Consider the following 23,871-nt stretch of genomic DNA (forward strand, 5'->3'; position numbering starts at 1 on the left):
TGGAAACTAAAACGTCAGCTTGTTGTTTTTCTGTTTATTTTGTTGAGGAACTGTAATTGTGATCTTGACCCAGAAAAAATGCACATAGTTACATAGTTTTACTAAAAATCCAAAAGGTTTGTTTTTTCTTGTGGTTCAGCTTGATCTGCATAAATATCAGTGTGGAAGACAGCTGATTCTTTGTCATCAATTTCCCATCATTTCCCACAGTTATGATCTTTCAGAAAACAATTAAATAAGTAACAAAACAATAAAAAAAAAGCTGCCTAAAGGAAAAGATTCAAGAACAATTCATGGCTCATGTAAAGCATTATGCTTTAGAGACAATGTTTAAGTAACAGTGACTTATGGTAATAGACAGGGAGCATGAAGAGGAGCCACCTTTGTGACCCTCTTCAGGGGGAATAATCAAATCGCTTAAGGAATGTGAGACATTAAGAGGTGTGGCTCTAGTTATTCCCCTCAGCAGCAAATAGCAGTTCAGTTTGGCATTGTCAGGATTTTGGCCCTCATAGCTTTCCATACTTATTCACTCTCCTGACTCCACTGATTGATCCTTCTACCCAGCTCTACCAGGTTGTTGTGTTCTTGGCCCTCATTCAAGCCTGTTGAAGATAATGGTTCTGCCTGCTGGTTTTTGATCCCTACTTCTATTGTTGGATGTTGTGTCAAGTCTGCACCCTGGAGTGTTGCCAAAGCCTGGATCTCTGGATTGGATTTCACGTGCACGAACCTGGTCTGGACTCTATACGGATTTCAAGGTGCCATCTATCTCTACTTTGGCGTCTCCGGAGGTGGAGAACTGCTTCCAGTGCAATTTTCCCAAAACCTGCTAAACATTGCCCCTCTTTGTGTTTCTGTTACAGACTCCTCTGAGCATCTGGCAGTGTCCCTGTTTCATTTCCACCTGAGCTCCAATAAACTGCATTTATCTAGACCTCAGTGTGCACTTTCCTTTGATACACCCACGGCCTAGCAGGTGTTGACTTGAAAAGGGCTGCAGAACCTTATTCTGGTGTGGTGTGACGTGACATTGACTGCAGTGGTGAGAACTACCACTGCAGCAAAGTATCTCCTGCTGGGTCATCAAGTCAGTCTGTCTTTTCAGATTTTCTTCCTTGTTTCACAGTTAATTCTGTTCATGTTTAATTCCTTAAACCTTTGAGTTTCCCCCATTATCCTGGTCTCCTGCATGTTTGCTCTGTCCTTCCGTTCCAAACACATTAAAGTGTCCACTTTTCCATCAGGGGCTGGAAAACACAGAAAGCTGGAGGACGTGAAGATCTGATTCTATCATTTCACTCTAACAGCAGAATAAGTCACTTCAGCTTCTTCCTTGTTGACCTGTAAGACACAAACCAGATGTTTCTATGCTAAAAGACTTCTACTTACAATTTGGAAATACACTTTAAATAAAAATAATAACTTGTATGTGTAATGTGGCTATTAACAACCAAGACTGTCTCACAGAGATACACAAAAGCAAAAAAAAAAAAAAACTTACTATAACTGATGACAAAGGTCATTTATCATGACTAACTAGTTGATGTTTTCCTGAAAATATTGACTAGACCTGTGATTCAAAAATTATAACATTTATATTTTGAACATCTCCAAGTCATTTCATCTAAATAAAATAAAAATCAACTGCTGTTCTCTTTGAAGTCTGTTAGTTTATTTGAAAAAAATATTAATTTTATTGTTAAAATTTCACAGAATTTTCAATTAGTAATTTTTGTCAGTTTCAGGTTACTTTTATGACCATGGTGTTTTTTCTTTATATAAAACTAAGAGGTAGAAACATCATATTGATCCCATTTCTATATCTGCCTATAAAATGACTTGACAACAGTCCAATCTCTGACTCTTTTCCCTAAACCTTCTGTTCATAAATGATATCTTAGGTGACAAAATGACCTACCGTTGTTTTGGGAAAAGTCTTTGGACTCAAATGGATTACAGTGGCATACGTCAGGTCACTCTACAAAAGATAAATACATATTATTCTGTGTTGCTTGCAGATACTAAATGAATACATGTTCAAAGCATAATATTGTTTTTATTCTGTTTTGCTCTCAGATTATTTGAGAAAAAGGCCTTTTTGGACCAAATGTATTAAGTAGCAAATGTTTTAATAGTTACTCATGTATGTTTGGCTATTCGGAAATACACTATACATATATCTATGTATATACATACATATAGATTCTAGAATAGGTAATATTGCTGCACAATATTTGATACATGTAAAAATACTCACATTGCGATATGTCAATTTTTGAAGATCTGAAACAATTTATGAGCAAAGATTAATGAACGGTAATACATTAACTGTAAAGATGAGTAACATTTGTAACAACTTCTCCTTTTGCAGGCTGGTAGTGAATCTCTCCACAACAGGGGTGGGCAATTATTTTAACTCGGGGGCCACATTGGGTTCTAAAATTCAATAGGAGGGCCGGACCAGGAGCAGATGCGTGGAGTGAGTATGATATAACATGGAATTTAGATGAAAACATTTGGATTGTAAATTATATTCTAAAACAGAATATTCTACAGTTTTTAGTTTAAAACTTTTTTCCCCCATTTTAGATCATTGTTTTATTGCAAAGCAGTTTGGTACATTCAATGAGTTGTAAAGTGCTGTATGAATAAAGTTTCATTCATTCATGATCCTTTTAGTAAAATAAATAACATTATTTATGAAATAAAACAATGACCAAATAACACTATGATTTTCAAAGACAAAAAATAAGAAAAAACATACTGATACATTAAAAAATAATAATAAAGACTTTGAGGGCTGCAGCCCATCACTCGTCTAATAGTTTGCGCTAAAGCAGCTGTGTTCTGCCGGTCTGTTTGTTTCTCATCAAGTAATCAGTGGCGCCTCCAGAAATTTTTCATGGGGGTGGCCAGTGGGGGGCCACATTAAATCTTGGGGTGGCACACAAAAACCATGAGCTATATTTTTAAAATTCATTCTACCAAACGTAGTAAAACAACCATAGAAAACCAACAGAAAGATAAATGCCTACTGATATTTTGTAGAACATGAACTTATAGTAGATACTACTAGTATAATAACTAATAGATACTAGTAGATACCATTAGTAGATACTACTACTGATATATATATATTTTTTTTGTTTATATTTAATGCTTTGGTGTGTCTGCTTGGGGTGTTCGGCTCTTGACTGAGAGATATCTATAATAAACAAAAAATGAAATCTGTTGTTCTGAAATAATAATAAAAATATCCTTCTAATTATTAATTATATCTGTTGACATTTCTATTCAGACTAATAATCATGAAACATTTTTATTATTAGGGTAACCTAATTCTAACTTCACCAGTTGGTCCAGGAACAGGTGGAGCCCCTGCTTATGCTGAGTTCTGCCTTGCTTCTCTGAGCAATGATGCTGACTGTCCCTCCTCTGATGCCGTCTCATCTTTGTCTTCCTCATTCTCTTCTGTCATTCATGCTGCTCTGTCTCATCTTCCTCCTCCTCACTACTCCTCTGTTGCTCCCCTACCATCTCTTTCACTCCTTCTGCTGCACTTTTATTCTTAAAATAAGAATATATGTTGAATTTCTCTTCATTCTCTGAAAATGGACAGACACAAGCATCAACTAATGACTATAGGTGTCTCTGTTGAAACAAAAACACATCAAAATGTTGCGGTAACACAACAACCAGTGCTTAAATAGTGCCATGAAAATGAGTGGCTTGTGACAGGGACATCCTTTTTTTACTTATTAATAAAAAGTAATGACACATCCACCGCCGCTGATGATGTGGCGTATTTGCACCAAGTATTTGCACACCGGGTTTACATGTTTTGCAGACCGCATGTTTTTACACCTTTGCAGCTGTATTTATTTAATATTTAATATTTATTTCTTTATTTAATAAGAATCTAATTTTTGATAATAATTTTTCATAATAATTTTAGTGATATTTTTAATTATTTGATATAAATGTCATTTGTGATGTCCTTTATTGATGTTATATTAATAGATTATTTCTGAATGTCGTGTTGCTGCCACAGATAAATGAAATTTCCCCATTGTGGGATTAATAAAGTCATCTATCTATCTATCTATCTATCTATCTATCTATCTATCTATCTATCTATCTATCTATCTATCTATCTATCTATCTATCTATCTATCTATCTATCTATCTATCTATCTATCTATCTATCTATCTATCTATCTATCTATCTATCTATCTATCTATCTATCTATCTATCTATCTATCTATCTATCTATCTATCTATCTATCTATCTATCTATCTATCTATCTATACAGATCTAAAGTACAGTAAACAGATTGTTAAAGACCCACGGAAAATATTTAACAGGAAAAGAAACGTAACATTTTGGGATGTGTGATTGTGTGTGCGTGCGTGCGTTCTGGCGCGCACACACACGCGTGCGTGCTGAAACCGGTGCTCGCGCGATGCAGGAAGAGAGGGGGGAGAGCGCGTGTGAGGGTGTGGAGCGCATACACGTGCGGTCAGTCGCCGTTTTGGACTTAAGGAAAAAGTAATAAAGAAAGTTCATCTTTTGGAACTGCGACTGGTTCTTTTGTCTAACCGGCCCGGAGGCTCTGAGGGTTGAAACGCGGAAGTGAACCAAGCGTCTTATTCATTCTGCGTCCAGCGGCTCCTCTGTAGATGTCTGCGCACTCAAAGGCAGCAGGGAGGGGAGGGGGTGAGGGCCGGTTTATATGGAGTTAATTCAGTCTCAATAATCAGAAATGCACACAACCGGTTTTACAAATGCACACGCTCCGATTCACAAATGTCATTTTATGCAAACGTGAAAAATAAATTCGGAAATACACACCCTGTGTTTCACAAACACACAGATTGTGTTTCACAAATGCACACTAAATGTTTTACAAATGCACAATAAGTGTTTCTCACAAATGTGCACACTGTGTTTCACAAAAAACATTTTAGAAATTCACAATAAATGTATCAGAAATACACAGTAGGTGCTTCACAAACATGATTTTTAGGTACACATGTGATGTGAACTCACAGATCATTCGAATTGCAGACTGTGCATTCAAAATCCCGTTCTCGTTTGTGAATCTCCCCGTGTGTGTGAGAGATTTTTCTACGGTGAATATTGAGACTCATCTGACGGAGCGGGTCGACTAATGTCACCATTGGCTAGTGAATCTGTCAATCAAACTCATCGGGAAAGCAGGCGGGTTCACTTTTAGCCAATCGAATGGCCCCTTACACTTTCTCTACGCTTTCTGCGGGTGGCAAAAGCCCCGCCCATATTTGATTCTGTACCAGTCGGTCGTTAGCGTGTTAGCCTTAGCATGGCTTGTCGGTTTATTGCCTTCGGTTGTCAAAAATTACTGGCTTGTGCAACTTTTCAGTGGACCTGGAAGCAAGGCAACAGTGGTTGAATGCAGTTGACATTGAATCCATCGAACTCTGTACTGGTCATGAGATTTAAAATGAATGTTTCACTCGGGATTGTTTGTACGTTATTCTCTTAGCTTTCATGCTAGCGTCATTTCAACACTCAGACACGGTTTTGATCATATGAAGGTGGAGGAGAAAAACCTGCAACTTCCACAGTAGGTTCTGTGGAGAAACTGGCATCACTTTGCTCCGTACCACGCAGTGGGACTACATTACCTCAAGTTCATCTCACTGTCAATCACAGATACCCAATACACATCCCCTGCTCAGCCCGAAGTCACTTTGCTTGACCTTAATTTTATTTTTTTTAATAACTCAAATGTCATTGATTTTATATTGTAACCATATACATATACACCTCTTGGCCAGGTCACCCTTGCAAAAAAGATCCTCATCTCTCTGGGTTTTATAGCTGGTTAAATACTACACAACAAAAGATGGTCATAGAACAACAAAGTGCAAACATTCACCCTTTATTGCAGAGTAAAATTCAGAGAAAACATGGACAGATTAAAACATCAAAATTTAAGCAAATGTGGAATCTCTACTGATTTGAATTTTATTTAAACTGGAACTAATTTTCATAACTTCCTTACATACAATGAAGTCCCTTGAACAATACAACAGTATTGATTTGAACTCTGTCTTGCTCCCCTCAGTCTCTCTTCTTCTGTATGTAATTATGTCGCCTAAATTAAGTTCGAAACACACTGGACAGTAAAGATGTAGGTCCACTCCCAAACGGTCTGAATTCCACAATGGATTGATGTCGTCTTGCAGTTCCAACATTTGTGGACCCAAAAGAGGACTGTCCCATACCGGGACATTGATCCCAGGATGAGGTTCAGTCATGGATCCACTCTCCTCCCATTCAATCTCTGGAACCAGCATACCCTGACAAAAAAAAAAAAAAAAAGATATTGTTTATGAACAGCACTGTTTTTTTTGTGTTTTAGATTATGTAAGAACAGTGACCGACTAATAATAACTTATATTGTTGCTGGCAGGCAGACCTCATATCTCCATAACTGTTTATAATTTGCAAATAAGTGAACCTTAACAAAGTAGTGACATTAGTACATCTGATGGCTCATAATGCCATGCATTGTGATGCATTTTGAACTTGCAGATGTGCTATTCTTCCTACAAACAAACAACTTAGGGAAATTGTTTGCACCACACAACAATAATCCTTTTCATTCATTTTCGATGAAAATTCACTGTAGTCATTATGATTTCATGATACTCTTCTTGATACTTTCCACTTTAGTCAAACTGCACACAAATCAGTTGTCCAGTACAGTGAGATTAAATAAAGCATTTACCCGGGGATCAGAAACAGGGTTCTGGGTCAAGCCCAACTGCCACAGCTGATTTGGTGTCATGCTTTGCTCCGTCCTGATTGGATGGCTGTCCCACGCGTCACTAAAGACATCCAAACTGGCCTGAATGCGTGGTAGAAAAATGTAATGGCAGCAGAATACGTGATGTGACTGATATTGAGAAAGTCTTGGTCCTCAGGAGAGTGCAGGATGTTGTAATATAAACCAGTAACACTCACGAAGACATCACACCAGAGGAGCTCAATCCTGTATTTGAAAAAAAGCAAAAAGAAATATTATATTGTCAGATTTATTTTTAATACATCATTCACTTTTATGTATCAGGGCTCCAGACTAACTTTTTTCACTAGGAGCATAGTGGCCCCTAACTGAAAATTTTAGGGGCACAACCAGAAAATTTAGGGGCGCATACCGTAAATCAACATTCTAACCAAATCTACTAATTTCCACTGTATTACAAATAAATACTTTAATAATAGATGCAGAAATTACAATGTGCTGTTTCTAATTCAGTGTCATATTTTATTCTGCACTTTTGAAGATGCAACATGAAGGTAAACTGACAGCACCATCGCTGTCACGACAGTACAACTAAGTAAAAATAGTAAAAAAAAAATACCATACTTTTAGAATAAAAAAAAGTTTTTAGTAACAAGTGATTACCGTAGTAACCTTTCGTAATTTCACAGTTTCAAACAATACTTAAATGTATGTAAATATTAGAGGATGGAAATTCATGTTGGTGACACCAAATAGGTTCAGCCAAGATGCACAATAAGCGTGTTTGAGATCACCCAGATGGACGCAACACTGCACAGATCACCTGGTGTGTGACGTATATTTTTGTTTTTGCTCCAACATCACCTGTCAATCAAAACAAAAATATCACGAGAAAGGGGTGAGAGCAAGACACCAATCAGAGCGAACGCAGCTGGAAATTTAGTACTGAACTGACTAAAAGCTGCCCTACAGACTACAAAACAATGCATTATGGGACATGCGTCCTGATGGGTTTTTTGTAGTTCACTGATCAATTAAAATAATTTAAAATACCAACTGATTAAAAAAAGGCTACATCCATTACAAAACATTAAAATAATTATAAAAGATGTAATATCACAGCTCATACTTAGGGGGAGAGGCATATTAAAACGAAATTGAATGTTAAGGACAACTCCTAATTCCTGGTCTCTTTCAGTCTCGCTGCAGCTTCGATTTCATGCGAGTTTGAGACCCCTGCTGTACACTCTGTCACTGGTACACTAGCTGCAGGTCGGAAGAACGAATCAATAGTTCGCTTGCTCATAGCTCAGACGCACATATCAGGTTGTGATGATATTTGTCTCCGTTTCCTTCCCACGGATGTTTACGCGCGCTCGATTATCTCTAGGCCCCGCCCCTCCACATATTTTAGCCACTTGCAGTGATTTTCCCTATTCTTCTCACACGCATTGGCCGCCTCAGGCATCACTCAATGAAACGCGAGTGTGTGCTCGCGTGTGCTCCAGTCTCATGAGTATTCGCGCGAGTGTGTGCGTCTGCCTGCGTGCGTGTGCGCTCGCGTCTCATTGATGATTTCATTGCTCATTTCATCGATCATTGACTTGCTCCTTTCATGTTTAATGTATAAAAAATACGGAGGGTGGAGGAGGCAAATTTACTGGTAGCACATGTGCGACTGGGTGTAAAATTCAGTCGCACACTCTCAAATTTTGGTCGCAAAATGCGACCAAATGGACGCAGTCTGGAGCCCTGTGTATATATTAAAGCTTCTAAAACTAGGTTCAACTCACCGTTGATTGTGTGTACACTTTTCCCACAATGAAGCCGTTTGTGTCAGTTGTACGTACTGTGAGCATTAACTCGGCTATGCCCACATTTTCTCCTCCGTGATCTCCTCTCACCCTTACAATAACATGAAAATCATGTCTCAAACACATAATTACAAATGCATCGCCAATACGGTACACATCAGTTTAAAATGTAATGTTCTTATGTATGATGCCAATAAGTAGAATTTCTAGGTTAAAAAAATTGCAGGAGTGGGTTACATGTATCACTGGGGAAAAAAATGAGGTGAGAGAGACTGTTAAGGGGGGGTAAAATGTTATTCATGAGGGGAAAGTTTTAGAGTTGCCTTTGTTTATGGAGAGGAGTCTAAAAAAAGTAATTTTATTTTTGTACAAATAACCAAGTACTTATACTGCCTGATATGTGAATAAAATATTTCTTTATGAATGACATGAATACCTCAGAGGAAAGCCTTACACGTTCACAGCGTCACTGAAGAAGGCCAAGTGGGTGTCTGCACAGTTGTTGTCTGCTATCTTCTCAGGTACAAGATCTATGGAATACAAGTACAAATACTTTCAACTGACAGATGTTTACAGCGGCAAAAATGCTAAATTCCCAATTGACAGGTAAAACAGTAATACAATAGGATGATAAAATATGAAATAGAATAGAATAGAAGGGTATTTAATAATCCCTGAGGAAATTTTTTTTTAAATGGCCATCTTAAAAAAACACAAACACACATGCATTACAAATAGAAATATCACAAAATAAAAAGATTGATAAAAAAAGGTAAATAATTGGAAAATCAGTGGGTAAAATTAAAAGAAATTACTTGTAAGATGCCCTGCCAGAGAGTTGTATTGCCTGATGGCACGAGGAACAAAAGATTGTCACGCTGTCACATTCAGTAATTCCTAGAGAATAAATAAAAACACAACAAACATGGATTAGATAATTTAGCTGTCTGATCTTAAATTACATAATTTTCAAATATATGAAAGGGGAATTTTTTAAAACACTCTTGCTATGATTACTTGAGCTTGTAGTAAAGAACACCTTTAAAAAAAAATCAGAGACAAGACACTGATCACAGGAAGCCTGTGTGTAATACTTACAGTAACTTCTACTCTAATCACTGTTGACAGCTGATTTCTCCCATCCACCCTTTCTGTGATTACTTATCGACTACAAAACAGCCTAAAAACATAATGTTTGGGATTCTTGTCATTACGTCATTGGAAGTAAAGATACGGGGAATTTAGTGGCTGTCACTCTGACACAATCTCACAGGGCTTTTCAGCACAATACGGGTTCTAACGTTAGAAACTTAATGAGGCTTCTTTCATTCAACAGTGGATTCATGTATGTTATATTTAAAAAATGCCGTTTTCATGAATGTCATATGAATTAACTTTGTTGCACAGTCCACCCCGTCTTAAAGTCTGGGTTGTGAAAATGCTGTGTCTAACTTTAACCCGGATCGAGTTTACATAAAGGCAGCACACGGAACAACTAGTTAGTTAGCATAGCATAGCATCAGTGTTTAAACAAATCGCCGTCTCCAAATCAATACTTTTTATTAAACTTTCTTTGCTGCTGTAAATCCGGGATGCTTTTCCCCTTAGTTCCTTATGAATCATGTTAAGAACCTACAGATCATTGGCTATAGACGCTAGCTTGAACCGACACCGGCTTGAACTTCACTCACAGGCAGCCACAACTTGCACAGGCTAAGCAAAACAAAGCTAAGCTAATTTGCGGTGGGGGTACTCTGCAAACGACTCGGCTGCAGTGTTCATAAAGCATTCACACATGTCACTTGGCAAAGGAGAACGCTTCAACTTAGTATTCAATAACATTACAGGACGTACAACGAGGGAATGATCAAATAAATGCATTACTTACGGGCTGAGACTGATCCAGTTCAGAAGACCTCTCCGCCATGTTTGCCGCCCGCGTCCTTTCAACTGCTGTGCTGAACAGCTCCCTCCCTCGTCACTTTGAAAGTGAGGAGTGTAAGGGGCCATTCGATTGGTTAAAAGCGAACCCGCCTGCTTTGCCAATGAGTTTGATTGACAGATTCACTAGCCAATGGTGAGATTAGTCGACCCGCTCCGTCAGATGAGTCTCAATATTCACCGTAGAAAAATCTCTCACACACACGGGGAGATTCACAAACGAGAACGGGATTTTGAATGCACATTCTGCAATTCGAATGATCTGTGAGTTCACATCACATGTGTACCTAAAAATCATGTTTGTGAAGCACTTACTGTGCATTTCTGATACATTTATTGTGAATTTCTAAAATGTTTTTGTGAAAAACAGTGTGCACATTTGTGAGAAACACTTATTGTGCATTTGTAAAACATTTAGTGTGCATGTGTGAAACACAATCTGTGTGTTTGTGAAACACAGGGTGTGTATTTCCGAATTTATTTTTCACGTTTGCATAAAATGACATTTGTGAATCGGAGCGTGTGCATTTGTAAAACCGGTTGTGTGCATTTCTGATTATTGAGACTGAATTAACTCCATAGGTTTAGGTGATAACAGCGACTTGCCGCTTGCTGGCTGTGCATTTGGGATGAAACGCACAACTGATGCTAGTGCTACCACAGCTTATAGTGGCTACTGGGGTGGCCACTGGGGTGGCCAGGTGTCGGAGAGGGGTGGCCGTGGCCACCCCTGGCCACCCCCTGGTGGCGCCACTGCAAGTAATAATGAAAAAAGTACATTTTTATGTCTTCTGCTGCAGCTATGCATATATACCTGCGTTAAATGGTCACCACAACAGAGTTCCCTCGTTTATTGCAGGAGTTTCATTCTAAAAATAACCGTGATCGGACGCCGGAGTCTGATTTTTTACAGACGCTTTTTTATGGGATCAAAACTCCTCACTGCCCACTTCTACGCTTTTCTCACACAAACATGAACATTTTCACCATTTCCTCTGGTTTAAATTCTCAAACCTTCATAGAAATTAGGTCCAGGATCTTAGAATGAAAACATGATCTGAAGAGCTCCGCGTAACGCGTTCCGCCGTACAGGAGACACGGCGCGGACTGAGGAGATTGATTGACAGGGTCTCCAGCCAATCAGGACACGGAACAGAGTGCGCTGTTTACAAAAGGACAGCATGATCGCTCAGAAAGAATGAGCTAAACCGGGAAAGATGAACTAGCCTCTGCAGAGTCAGAACCTTTTTCTGCCGTTTGAGTTCATTTCCAGAAGCTGGAGATGATGCAGGGCTTTTATTGGCTTTTATTAACTTTGTCAGAATGGTTACAGCTCGAACAAAAATAGCGCAGCCTGCTCACACACTCAAACGGAGGAGAACGTTCAGCCAACGCGCACCCAGGTAGGCCCCGCCCCCTCTAATCCACCAGTCACCACCCCACCGCTGATTGACATACGCTGTGGTCCAGCAACTGGCAGAAAGAGGGGGGCGCCGCCTGCCCGCAGCTCTGTCCAACTCGGGGTCGTTATACTTTACAGTAAATACAGAGTAAATCGATTTTCAAAATTCCCGGAATGAGCGCTGTTCTGCGTCTCACGCTTGTGACGTCACGTCATCTGCGGCCACCCGCGAATGGGCGGGGGATTACTGTATATATAAACATGGGTCTCTGATATTGATCAGTGGGCCGGACCAAACATGGAGGCGGGCCGGATCCAGCCCGGGGCCGTAGTTTGCCCACCCCTGCTCTATAATTAAAGTTTCATTGGATTTACTTTCTGAACACATTACAAAAAACTTAATTAAACTGTCTTTCATGCCTCTATTTCTTCACTTTTTAGCACAGGAGTTCCTCAGGGCTTTGTTCTTAGCACCCATCACTTCCACTATCACGAACTCCAACATGATTTATTAAAAAAAAAAAAAAAAAAAAAAAAAAAAAACATTTCAGGGGCCACTTAATAACTGGCAGGTCTTGTAAACTAAGAGGGTCTGCTCTGGTTTTAAAGGAAATCTCTGTGCTGTTAGTGAAATTGCTGTGATTGGAGAATTCCAACTGTAACTCATGTGGGCACCCCTGAGGTTTCTTCGTTTTTTCCGGAATTGGGAGTTTTTCCTTACCGCGAAGGGGGGTCTAAGGGCAGGGATGCCAGTATAGCTTAGTCAGTTTGTTAGTTCATTTTAGTATTTTCCTATTGAACTCTTTGTATTTGTGATCCTTTTGAGTTCATGTTTTACTTCGAAGCCCATTGAGACGACTGTTGTTGTGATTTTGGGCTATACAAATAAAATTGAATTGAATTGAATTGACACATCTCCCCAAGTTCCTTTAAAGCAATGCTTTCTAAGTACTAAAAGAGTGTACAGTACATGTTATTCCTGAGCTGATTTTATTTGTGTGTGTGCATGTAACACACGAAGTAACACAAAGTAGCAAAAAAACACCTTTTCCGTCATAGATCCCAGCTGCAGCACTGATGACATGTTGGAGTTATGTCTGTTCAACTCCCCTGAAACAAATCCTGTACCTGCTTCACTTTTTTGATCACCGGTCACTTTGGCTTTCCTTCGTTTGAAGAGAACAGCAGTGATGACAGCCAGAAGCATCAACACCACACTGACCATAGCTCCAGTTATGATAGATGTGCTGCTATGGTTACGATCTGTGGTCAAAGAATTAAATATGGACTAAATAAATAACATTAATCAGTTTTAAAATATATGACAAACAGTTGGACCAACAGGAAGGTCAACATATTTCCCTGACTTCTACCCACCTGAACTGAAGTCAACATGTAAACAACAGAGAATTCTAAAACTTCACTGACAGAACGCCTCTGCGTTTTAAACTCTCACGTTCCTGCGTCGCCACGCAGGTTTTTAAGCCATTTTTTTTGCCATTAAATGCCTGTTAACAGTTAAAGGAGTGGAACTTTGACCAGTCAGAGACTTAAATTTGCTAATTATATATCGGTCACATCCTTCTCAAAACGCAGAAGTACCATACGTTTGAAAATCGATTATAATCATTGCAGTCTGTGTGAAGCATCAAAGATAAGCAGAGTAAAGATCTCAAAAACACTACCCAACAAACTCCCACACCTCTAAAGAGGGAAGAGACAAAGCAAGGCGCTTACAGAGCTGCAGGGACTATGATATCCCACCTATTACAATGTCTTGTACTTAGTGAGACCCAGACAGTCAGAATCTAGAAGGACTGAACACACATGTGATAATAGGAGACTAAGGAGATGGTAGCTCCTCCTTCACTGTGGAAGTGTCTCCATCTAAAGACCATATTAGTGAGAGTGAACAGTTGGGCTGTAATCCCAAACTAGAAAAAGTGTCTGGTAAAGTGTTTAAGGATGAATGAGTGCGTATAGAATGGAGGTGGGGATTGGTAGGGTTCAAGTTGTTCAGTAAAGCTTTAGCACACTCCTGGGCTGAGGCTGGGAGAAGACACTGTTGACCTTTGCCCTATTTAAATAAAACGGCATGAGCCATTAGCTGCTCAGGAAACGTACATTTTTGTATTCAGGATTAGAAATCTGATGCAGTTTATGAATGGGAAAAGGAACAGAACGGTGGGTTTTTGTAAAAGGTTACATCACCCTATTGCAACACAGATGCCATGGAAGAAACAAGATTTCCCTGAACTGTTGTGACATTATACATGTCTATTTTTGTATTGAATTGTGAAATATTCCTACTGAGCTTTTTCGGTAAACAGAGCAAACAAACTTTAATCGTATTATTACTTGTGTTTTACCTGTAAAGGCTGCAACATAGACAGCATCTATCTTCACTTCTTTGTTCTTTACAAACTTGCAGGTGAATCTTCTGTTGTTTTCAGTCGTATGTTTCACAGTCAGAACAGAATCACAGTTTCTCCGTCCTCCAACCTCCAACTCAGCTTTTTCACCAATCAGCTCATTTCCTGTTTCATTCTCCCACAAGATGCTGCTGCGCTGACAAGAAACTTGGTCATCAATGCTAATGAGAGAACAATGTAGTTTGACATTTCCATGAAGATCTGGTGGAGATGGAGAGACTGAAACAAAGACAAAAAATGTGAGATACTCAGAAAAAGGAAACAAAATACTAGCTGCAGTGTTTCTTGACAGTGTTGGCAAATAGATGAGGTCAAATACTCACTGCTCAAGATACTTAGGTAAATAAAAGCAGGACATTGAGGTTGAATACAGACATAAAGTCCAGCATCTTCAGCGCTGATGTTTCTCATCAGCAGAGAGTTTCTGCTCACACTCAGCCTGGAAGCTCCAGCAGAACTCTGAACAACGTCTCCTCTTATGACAACATTTCCTGATGTACTTTTATCTTTTTGGTACAAGCAGTTCACTTCAGAGAATGACTGAGAAGATGAATTAGCACAGTAAGGCAAAAGTACTTGATCTCCAGCTCTTGCAAACAAATGTAAAGTTTCTCCACTGATGCCTGCAAGAGAGAAATAACACACTAAGGAAAGTTGAACAAACACTTGAAGGTCTTCTAATTTCTATGTCCCTTTTCAGTGTAGTTACTATTAAAATACATTCTTGGACTTTTTATGCTTGCGGTGATTACAATTTTAACACAATCTTTATTTAGTTCTTGTGCTTTTCTTTTATTTAGAACATTAAAAGAATTAAAATTAAAGAAACTCTTTGGACTCCTGATAATCTGTGGATTTGATGGATCTATTTTCTTTGTGATTTTCTTACTTTGTTTAAATAAATAATCTATTTTTAAATCTGGCCCAAATCTTTGTTCTTGAAATTTAAACATTTAAGTATCAACACTTTTCTTTAAAATGAAACATTTAAAACAAAAACACGTTCATCACATCTTTTTTAAGACAAGTTAACAGTCTTTATATTATCTGGAGAATTCTGTAAGATAAAATCTTGAAAGAAAAAACATTTTTTATTTACCTTTAAACTGAAGCATAAAAATAATCATTAGTTCCAGAAAAGGCATTGTGAATTGAAGGTATTTGCTTTCCTGTAAATTTCTGCTTTTAAAGCTACATTTTCCTCTTTATTCCTGAAAGAACTGAGTTTGTCTTAGCTCCACCCACTTTTGGATTGCATCATATTGGTGACTCTTAGTCAGAAATGTGATGAAACTTGCTAAATATAAATATTATAGATCAACATGACAAATAGTATTGCCCCTAAGTTCTTTTACTTTGTTTATTTTACATTATATATGGACATTATGTTTGATTAACAGTTTGGTGTCAATACACATTTTTTTGTTTTGTTTTTGTTTAAGTTGTTCATTTTACACACTGAGCAAACAGGTAAGAGCTGAGGGCCTCTTGTGTTCCTGTTACAATAGGGGATTATGTAGTTTTGAACACAGGAGGTGTATGATTGTGTAAACCCCTTTGCTCCATGGGGCAAAACTTTATTTTTATAATATTTGTGTAAGATTCTTATCGGGAGGAAATGAGAGGGAGTGTGGGATTGTATAGATAAGGCATGTAGTTTTAAATGAGGAAAAGGAGGATTAAAAACACATATAATTGGCAATAAGAGGCAATGTGTCATGATATGACTATAATTCGGAGTGACCCAGATGCTGTAACCCAGAAGGAGACTCAGACATTAAGGTGAGTTTAGAAGTTTTTATATAGGAAGGTGAGTTTTAGCTTATTTCCAACAGAGGCACGGCGGCTGGCTGGAGGAGAGCAGTTGCAGGATTCCAGAGGTGAGACGGCGTGAAACCATAGGACTGCGACCAGGTGAGATCCAGAGTAGATTATTCCTGAGGCAAAGACGAGAGGAGCAATAAGTAACACAGAACTTGGTAAACAGAACAAGAACATGAGCGAGCCTGACTATGCACCGTGGGAGGTAAAACGAACTGGCACCGACTGAAGATCCAGGAGATCCTTAAGAAGGCAGCGGTGATGAGGTAAGTGGTGGCAGCTGGTCGCGTCCAGAACAGAGCAGACGGGGGAGGGGGAGAGTAGCTGGCAGAGGCACCATGTCAGTACCCCCCCCTCAACGACCGCCACCAGGCGGTCCAAGACGACGGTCAGGATGGGCGCGGTAAAAGTCGTTGATGAGGGTATGGTCCAGAATGAGGGAACGGGAGATCCATGAACGTTCCTCCGGACCATACCCTTCCCAGTCCACCAAGAACTGCACCCCCCGCCCACGGCGCCGGACATCCAAAATCCTACTGACCGTAAAGGCCGGGGCGCCGTCGATGGTACGGGCAGGCGGCGGGAAAGTGGACGGCGGGCAAAGCGGACTCTCAGTGACCGGCTTGACCTGTGAGATGTGGAACGTGGGATTCACCTTGAGGGCAGCAGGGAGACGCAGCTTGACACAAACAGGATTTATGACACGGTCAATGGTGTAGGGTCCAATGAACTTGGGAGCCAGTTTCCGGGACGAGGCCTGTAGAGGAATGTGACGAGACGATAACCAAACCTTCTGACCAGGTTGGTAGTTGGGACTCACCACCCTATGACGGTTGGCTATCTGGCAGTTGCTCTCCTTGGTGCGGAGGAGAGCCGCCCTGGTCTGCAGCCAGATGTCACGACATCGCTGAAGGTGGAGCTGGACCGAGGGCACTGCCAGATCCAATTCCTGGGAAGGAAACAAAGGGGGTGAGTAACCCAAGGAGGCCTCAAAAGGTGATATCCCGGTGGCAGTGGACGAATGGGAATTGTGGGCATACTCTACCCACACCAGGTATTTGGACCAGTCCTCCTGATTCTGAGCCGCCAGACACTTGAGAGCCGCCTCTAGCTCCTGGTTAGCCCGTTCAGCTTGTCCATTGGCCTGTGGGTGGTACCCGGAGGTAAGGCTGACTGTGGCTCCGAGGGCGGAGCAGAAAGCCTTCCACACTTGAGATGTAAATTGAGGTCCGCGGTCGGACACGATGTCACTGGGTATCCCATGGTGTCGGAAAACGTGATCGATGAGGGCATCGGCCGTTTCCATGGCAGAGGGCAACTGAGGCAGAGGAATGAATTGAGCGGCTTTTGAAAAACGATCAATGACTGTAAGGATTACCGTATGGCCTTGAGACGGAGGAAGCCCAGTAACAAAATCCACCGCAATATGAGACCAGGGACGGCTAGGTGTGGATAGAGGCAGGAGGTGACCTGAGGGGGGCCTGTTGGAAGCCTTGGAACGGGCGCAGATACTGCAGGCTGAGACATATTCCCTGACATCCCGTTCCAGGGATGGCCAGAAAAAACGCCGCTTTAGGAGGCGGATGGTCCTGTAAACTCGCCCGTGGCAGGCGATGCGGGACGTGTGTCCCCAGGCAATGACTTCTGACCTGAGGGATTCAGGGACATACAGTGTACCAGAAGGACAGGAGGTGCCGGCAGGAATCTCACCTTGAGCTTGCTGGACTTTGCTCTCGATCTCCCAGGTGAGACTTCCAACGAAACAGGACATGGGGAGAATGGATGAGTCAGAGGAGGAATCAGAGGAGGAGTATTTGCGGGACAAAGCGTCAGGCTTAACATTTCGGCTGCCAGGACGGTAGGAGATCGTAAAGTGAAAACGATCGAAAAACAAACACCACCTGGCCTGGCGGGAGTTTAAGCGTTTAGCGCTGCGGAGATAGGCGAGATTCTTATGATCTGTCCATACTATAAATGGTTTTTCTGCTCCCTCCAGCCAGTAGCGCCATTCTTCCAAGGCTAGTTTTATAGCCAATAACTCACGGTTGCCCACATCATAGTTTTGCTCCGCCGGGCCTAATTTGCGGGAAAAGAATTTACATGGTTTGAGCTTCCCAGAGCTGTCTTCCCGTTGTGACAGAACCGCCCCCACGTCAGAATCAGAGGCGTCCACCTCAACGATAAATTGCTTCGTGACATCAGGTTGAATGAGGATGGGAGCTGAAACAAAAAGGGACTTAAGTTTTTTAAAAGCGGAATCGGCAGCAGGGTTCCAGGAGTAAGTTTTATTGATGGAGGTGAGTTGAGTGAGAGGCGCTGCTATACTACTGTAGTTACGGATAAAGCGGCGGTCGAAATTTGCGAAACCCAAAAACTGTTTAAGCTTTTTCCTGGTCTGGGGTATTTCCCACTGGGCAACGGCCTCAATCTTAGCTGGATCCGGACGTATGTTGCCTGCTTCGATGATGTATCCCAAGAATGGGACGGTGGAAACATGGAATTCGCACTTTTCGGCTTTGACAAACAGCCGATTAGCCAATAATCTTTCTAGAACTAGGCGAACATGATGTTTATGCTGGGAGGAATCGGAAGAGTAGATGAGGATGTCATCCAAATATACAAGACAAATCTGTTAAGGAAATCCCGCAGAACGTCATTTACAAGGCGTTGAAATACTGCGGGGGCGTTAGTGAGGCCGAACGGCATAACAAGATATTCGTAATGACCTAATGGCGTGGTGAATGCGGTCTTCCATTCATCCCCCTCACGGATTCGCACGAGGTGGAAAGCATTACGAAGATCTAGTTTTGTAAAGATTTTGGCTTGCTGGACAAATTCAAACACGGAATCGATTAAAGGGAGAGAATATTTGTCCTTAACCGTGATCTGATTTAACTCACGGAAATCAATGCAGGGACGTAAAGTCTTGTCTTTCTTTTCCACAAAGAAGAAACCTGCACCGACAGGAGATGATGAGGGGCGAATGTGACCTTGAGACAGAGCTTCCTGAACATAATTCTCCATGGCAATCTTTTCTGGTCCCGAAAGTTTATATAGTTTCCCCTCGGGAAGGGGGGCGCCGTTTAATAGCTCGATGGAGCAATCATAAGGTCGGTGGGGCGGAAGTGAACTAGCTTTAACTTTACTGAAGACCGTACGAAGATCGTGATAACAGGCAGGAACGTTTGACAGGTCGATATCCTCTTGAGCTGAATCAGGTACGTTGGTAATGGGCAAGGCGGAATGAAGACAATTAGCCAAACAGTAGGTGCTCCAATTAGCAATACGGGGCGAGCTCCACTCAATGTGCGGATTATGAATCTGGAGCCAGGAGAACCCCAGGATTATCAGGGTCTGAGGACAGTGACTAATGAAAAACTGCAGGTATTCCCGGTGATTTCCCGAGGTAAGAAGGAGTACGGGACCAGTGCGCTTAGTGATGCGAGTGAGTTGTTTTCCTCCTAGGCCGGCAGCTTTAACAGGATTAGCGAGAGGTTCAACAGGAAGAGAGAGTTCTTGAACGAGACGTTGATCGATAAGGCTATGTTCAGCCCCAGAGTCTATGAGAGCCTTGAGTTCGAAAACCTGATTCTCGTGACTGAGCTTGACTGGAACACACAAAAACTTGGAACTGTGAATGAGTTCAACAACTTCTCCCCGTGGCCTGTTATCTAACGGGGGGCTCGGGAGTTTTAAACGTGCGCGGCAATCGGAGACCATATGACCGGCTTGGCCACAATAGAAACATAAGCCCTCGTCCCGTCGTTTAACACGTTCCTCGGGGGATAGTTTTGAATGACCGATCTGCATAGGTTCATGGGGGACATTGTCAAGAGTTTCATGGCTAGAAGGTTGAACCGCATGCAGAGGGGGAGATGGATTGACCGGAGGTGGCGGAGGCTTACGTTTTTGTTCTGCGAACTGTTCCCGTAACCTGACGTCGGACCTTAAGGCTGCGGTGACTAGGTCTTCAAAAGAGTCCGCCTCTGGCTGAGAACATAAATGATCCTTGATACGTTCCTTAAGTGACTGATAAAAAATCCCTTTTAGAGCAGAGTCAGGCCAACCAGCTTCGACCGCTAGAATGCGGAAGTCAATCTTTTTTTTTTTTTTTTTTTCAGTAACCGAAGATTGTGAATTTTTATTTGTTTTTCAAGACAACGAAGTTGTGGAAAATCTTGGTGGTACTTTCGTTGTAAGTACCATGACTATTCGTGGGGAAAATCCTGATCCACACTCCAGACTGGGTGGTGGCGGTAACGCACCAGAAGCTGTTTCCCAAACGCAAATGAACCACAGAAGAAGAAGAAGTGGAAGGAGGAAACTGTTTTGTCCCTCTTGGCTCTCCGTAGAGTAGAGACTTTTTTTTTTTAATTTTTTTTTTTATTTTCTTTTATTTATTTTTTTAAGTCTTCCATATTTTCCTTTATTTTATTTTATTATTATTTTTTTTTTTAATCATTACAAAACTCTCGCAGACACAACACACAAAGATGCAAGGCACATCTCTTTTCAAAAACAAAGATAAAAAAACGAAAAAACACAAAGTATCATGTATTAAAGATATTAAAAAAAAATCAACATAAATTAAAATACAAGGCAATCAACAATCTGGACCCTAGATTTGTAACCATTCTGTAGCAGAGTTACAAATGTCATCAATGGAAGGATTTGAGTTGTGAATACATTTCAATGAGGATAAATACAATTTGACTTCATTTTTAAAACACAGGAGGTTCGGCCGATCTTTTTTCCACTTTTTCTTATGGATATGATATTTTCCCAAAAGAAGGAGGATGTTCACTAAGTTTGTTGTCTCTTTTGGTAACTTACTGTTATACAACAAAAAATCTTTTTCTGTGAATTGTATGTTGTTAATTTTTTGACTAAGCCAGTTATGAAAATCTAGCCAGAATCTTTGGATCACTGAACATGAAAAAAACAGATGTCTGGTTGTTTCTGGGGCTACATGACAGAAATGACACTGATCAACCTCAAAGACAAATCTACTTCTCAATGTATCTGCCGAAGGGTAATAATTGTTTATAATTTTGATCTGCATTTCTTTAATTTTGGGGACCACTGGCCATTTTAGGAATGTCCATAGTTGAGCACCTGATGTGACAGGTGTCTCAGTTATTTTATATTTCACTTTTCTATTGAAGTCATGATATAATTTACCTTTAAAGGATTTGTTTATGTATTTATTATCACATTTTTTTCATTAAGTTTTATTTCTCCTATTACTAAATTTGGTAGTTTAATTTGAACATAGGAAGACAATATTGTATTTTTTATTAAATGTATTAAAGCAATTGGTATTGCTCTGCAGATTTTCTGGAATTCTTTGGTTGTGCATTCAATATCATATTTACTTTTAAAGTCTTTTAACTGAAGAATTTCTCCATTTGAATCAAGAATATCCCTTACAAAAAGAATCTTGTGGTCAAACCAATTCTGATGAAAAATGGTCTTCCTGTTTGTGGTAATTACTCTGTTGTTCCACAGGGTGGCGCAGTGAGGGGTGAAATTGTGGCTAAATATCATTTTCCAGTGGAAAAGTACTTTTTTGTGAAATTCTGAAATCTTTATAGGAAGTTTGGAAATTTCAAAGTCACATCTCAGCAAAAAATCTAAACCACCTAATTTATTGAAGATATTTTTGGTAATATGAAACCATATTGAGTCAGGGTTAGCCTTAAAGTCTTTTAACCATTTTATTCTAAAGGTTCCAATCATTGATTCAAAATCCGTTGTCCTTATACCTCCTAAATTATATTCCTTAATTAGTTGAGATTTTCTGATGTAATGGGTCTTATTTCTCCAAATAAATTTATTAATAACTGAGTTAATTTTTTTAACATTCTTTGGGTTAATGTAGAGAGATTGACACGGATATATTAATTTTGAAATTCCTTCAGATTTGGACAACAAATTTCTTCCAAAAATGGTTAGATCTCTGATTAACCAGTGATTGAATGATTTCTGCATTTGGTTAATTTTTTCCATTATGTTTATTTTTTCTCTTTCTTTTTCATCTCTAATTAATTTAATTCCTAAATATTTCACTTCGTGTTTTATTGGGATTGAAAACATTTCTTTTTCCAGACAAGAGTACAGGGGTAGTAATTCACATTTTTGTAAGTTTAACTGAAGACCAGAAGCTTTTGAGAAAATGTATATAATTTGCAGGGCTTTCTTTACCATGTTTTTGTCTTTTAGAAAAAAAACTGTGTCATATGCAAACTGGCTAAGGCGGAATTCAAAATCAAAAACCTTAATGCCTTGAAAATTAGGGTTGTTTAGAATTAAGTATGCTAAGAGTTGAGTACATAGAATGAAAATTTTTGGTGATATTGGACATCCTTGCCTTATTCCACATGTTACATTTATTCTGGGTGTTAGTTCTGAGTTAACAGTGATGTAACTGTAGATTTCAGTATAGGACATTCTTATAATTGAGCAAAGTTTTTTCCAAATCCAAAATGTTCCAGCGTTTGAAATAAAAAGTTGTGTTCTACAGAATCAAAGGCTTTGAAATAGTCAATAAATGAAATGAGACTTTCTGTTTCTATCGTAGATTGATAATCCAGCATATCCAGAATTAATCTAACATTATTATGTATGTTTCTTCCTTTTATAAAGGCATATTGAAAACTATCCACTACTTTGTCTAGAACCAGTTTAATCCTGTTTGCATAAACTAGTGCCAATAATTTGTAATCATTACACAGCAGGGTGATGGGCCTCCAATTATCTAACTTTGAAGAGTCCTTATTTGGTTTAGGGAGTAAGGTTATCAGTCCAGTTTTCATAGATGGAGTTAGACAACCTTCATGGATACAGTCTTTGAAAGCATTAATCATTAAATCTTTAATGTCCTGCCAGAAAAACTTTAAAAATTCTGCAGTCAGTCCATCTATTCCTGGTGATTTGCCATTACTCATATTTTTCAATGCAATTTCAATTTCTGATATAGTTACATCTTCTTCTAAACTAATTCTATCGACGTCTTCTATCTTTTGGATGTGTTCTTCAATTTGGGTAAAAAATATGTCACAATTTTCTTGGCAAAAATTTGAGCTATATAAAGTTGAGTAAAATGAAAATATTTCAGATTTAATTTGCTCTGGGTCTTCAATTAATCTTCCATTATTGTTTATTTTACCTAAATGTTTCTTTGTTTGTCTACATTTTTCTAATCCATAGAAGTATGTTGTGTTTTTTTCTCCCTCTTCAATCCACTTAGCTCTGGATCGTAGAAACGCACCGTTTGCTTTTTCTGAATAAATCTCATCAAGTTGTTTCTGGAGCATGTTTAACTCAGCCAGATCTTCTTCTGAAGGATCAGCCTTGTTGCATAAAATATTCATCTTTCTGACAATTTCTTTTTGCTTTATTTTCCTATTTTTTACAACATGTTTGCCAATTTCACCTGCTATACGTTTACTTTCAAATTTAAACCACTCCCACTTCCCTTTGTTTGTCATTTCCATTCCCTTGACTTTCAAACATAGAGATTTGATCTCCTTAATAAATATATCATTTAGTAAAAGTTTATTGTTAAATTTCCAAATTTTGTGAGATGGGTGTGTATTTTTGCACAGTTTTAGGGAAAGGCTGATTAAACAATGGTCAGTAAGTGGAGACGGTTCTATTTCAC

At 39.6% G+C, this 23,871-nt stretch overlaps 1 protein-coding gene and 1 long non-coding RNA gene across 5 annotated transcripts; both read right to left on the reverse strand.

Moving 5' to 3' along the window:
• Positions 1–1,134: 1,134 nt before the first annotated feature.
• On the reverse strand, positions 1,135–15,589 carry LOC110015203 (uncharacterized). Of its 2 annotated transcripts, XM_023952926.2 has the most exons (7): positions 15,487–15,589; positions 14,711–15,010; positions 14,325–14,606; positions 13,084–13,218; positions 2,261–2,286; positions 1,922–1,981; positions 1,135–1,344 (listed from the first exon to the last, which is right to left on the reverse strand). In XM_023952926.2, exons 1-7 carry the CDS (start codon positions 15,530–15,532, stop codon positions 1,294–1,296), a joined length of 900 nt encoding a protein of 299 aa, XP_023808694.1. In that variant the 5' UTR covers positions 15,533–15,589; the 3' UTR covers positions 1,135–1,293. The 2 variants fall into 2 exon arrangements, with proteins under 2 accessions (XP_023808694.1, XP_078798804.1); XM_078942678.1 differs by lacking the exons at positions 1,135–1,344; positions 1,922–1,981; positions 2,261–2,286 and having other exon boundaries at positions 12,753–13,218.
• On the reverse strand, positions 6,160–10,636 carry LOC144990088 (uncharacterized). Of its 3 annotated transcripts, none has more exons than XR_013654028.1 (7): positions 10,501–10,636; positions 9,428–9,509; positions 9,049–9,142; positions 8,592–8,703; positions 7,017–7,044; positions 6,781–6,880; positions 6,160–6,349 (listed from the first exon to the last, which is right to left on the reverse strand). It is a non-coding gene; the product is annotated as an uncharacterized LOC144990088 (long non-coding RNA). The 3 variants fall into 3 exon arrangements; XR_013654027.1 differs by having other exon boundaries at positions 6,781–6,900; XR_013654029.1 differs by lacking the exon at positions 10,501–10,636 and adding an exon at positions 9,711–9,729 and having other exon boundaries at positions 6,781–6,900.
• Positions 15,590–23,871: the final 8,282 nt, after the last annotated feature.

Source organism: Oryzias latipes, chromosome 24 (assembly GCF_053564925.1).
Source record: "Oryzias latipes strain Hd-rR chromosome 24, Olatipes_Hd-rR_3.1".
Classification (NCBI taxonomy): Eukaryota; Metazoa; Chordata; class Actinopteri; order Beloniformes; family Adrianichthyidae; genus Oryzias; species Oryzias latipes.

Coding starts and splice junctions, on each gene's coding strand:
- LOC110015203 (XM_078942678.1), bottom strand. CDS start 15,532: ATGCCTTTTCTGGAACTAATGATTATTTTTATGCTTCAGTTTAAAG. Junction 15,011..15,486: donor TTTTATGCTTCAGTTTAAAG/GTAAATAAAAAA, acceptor TCTCTCTTGCAG/GCATCAGTGGAGAAACTTTA. Junction 14,607..14,710: donor TTACCTAAGTATCTTGAGCA/GTGAGTATTTGA, acceptor TCTTTGTTTCAG/TCTCTCCATCTCCACCAGAT.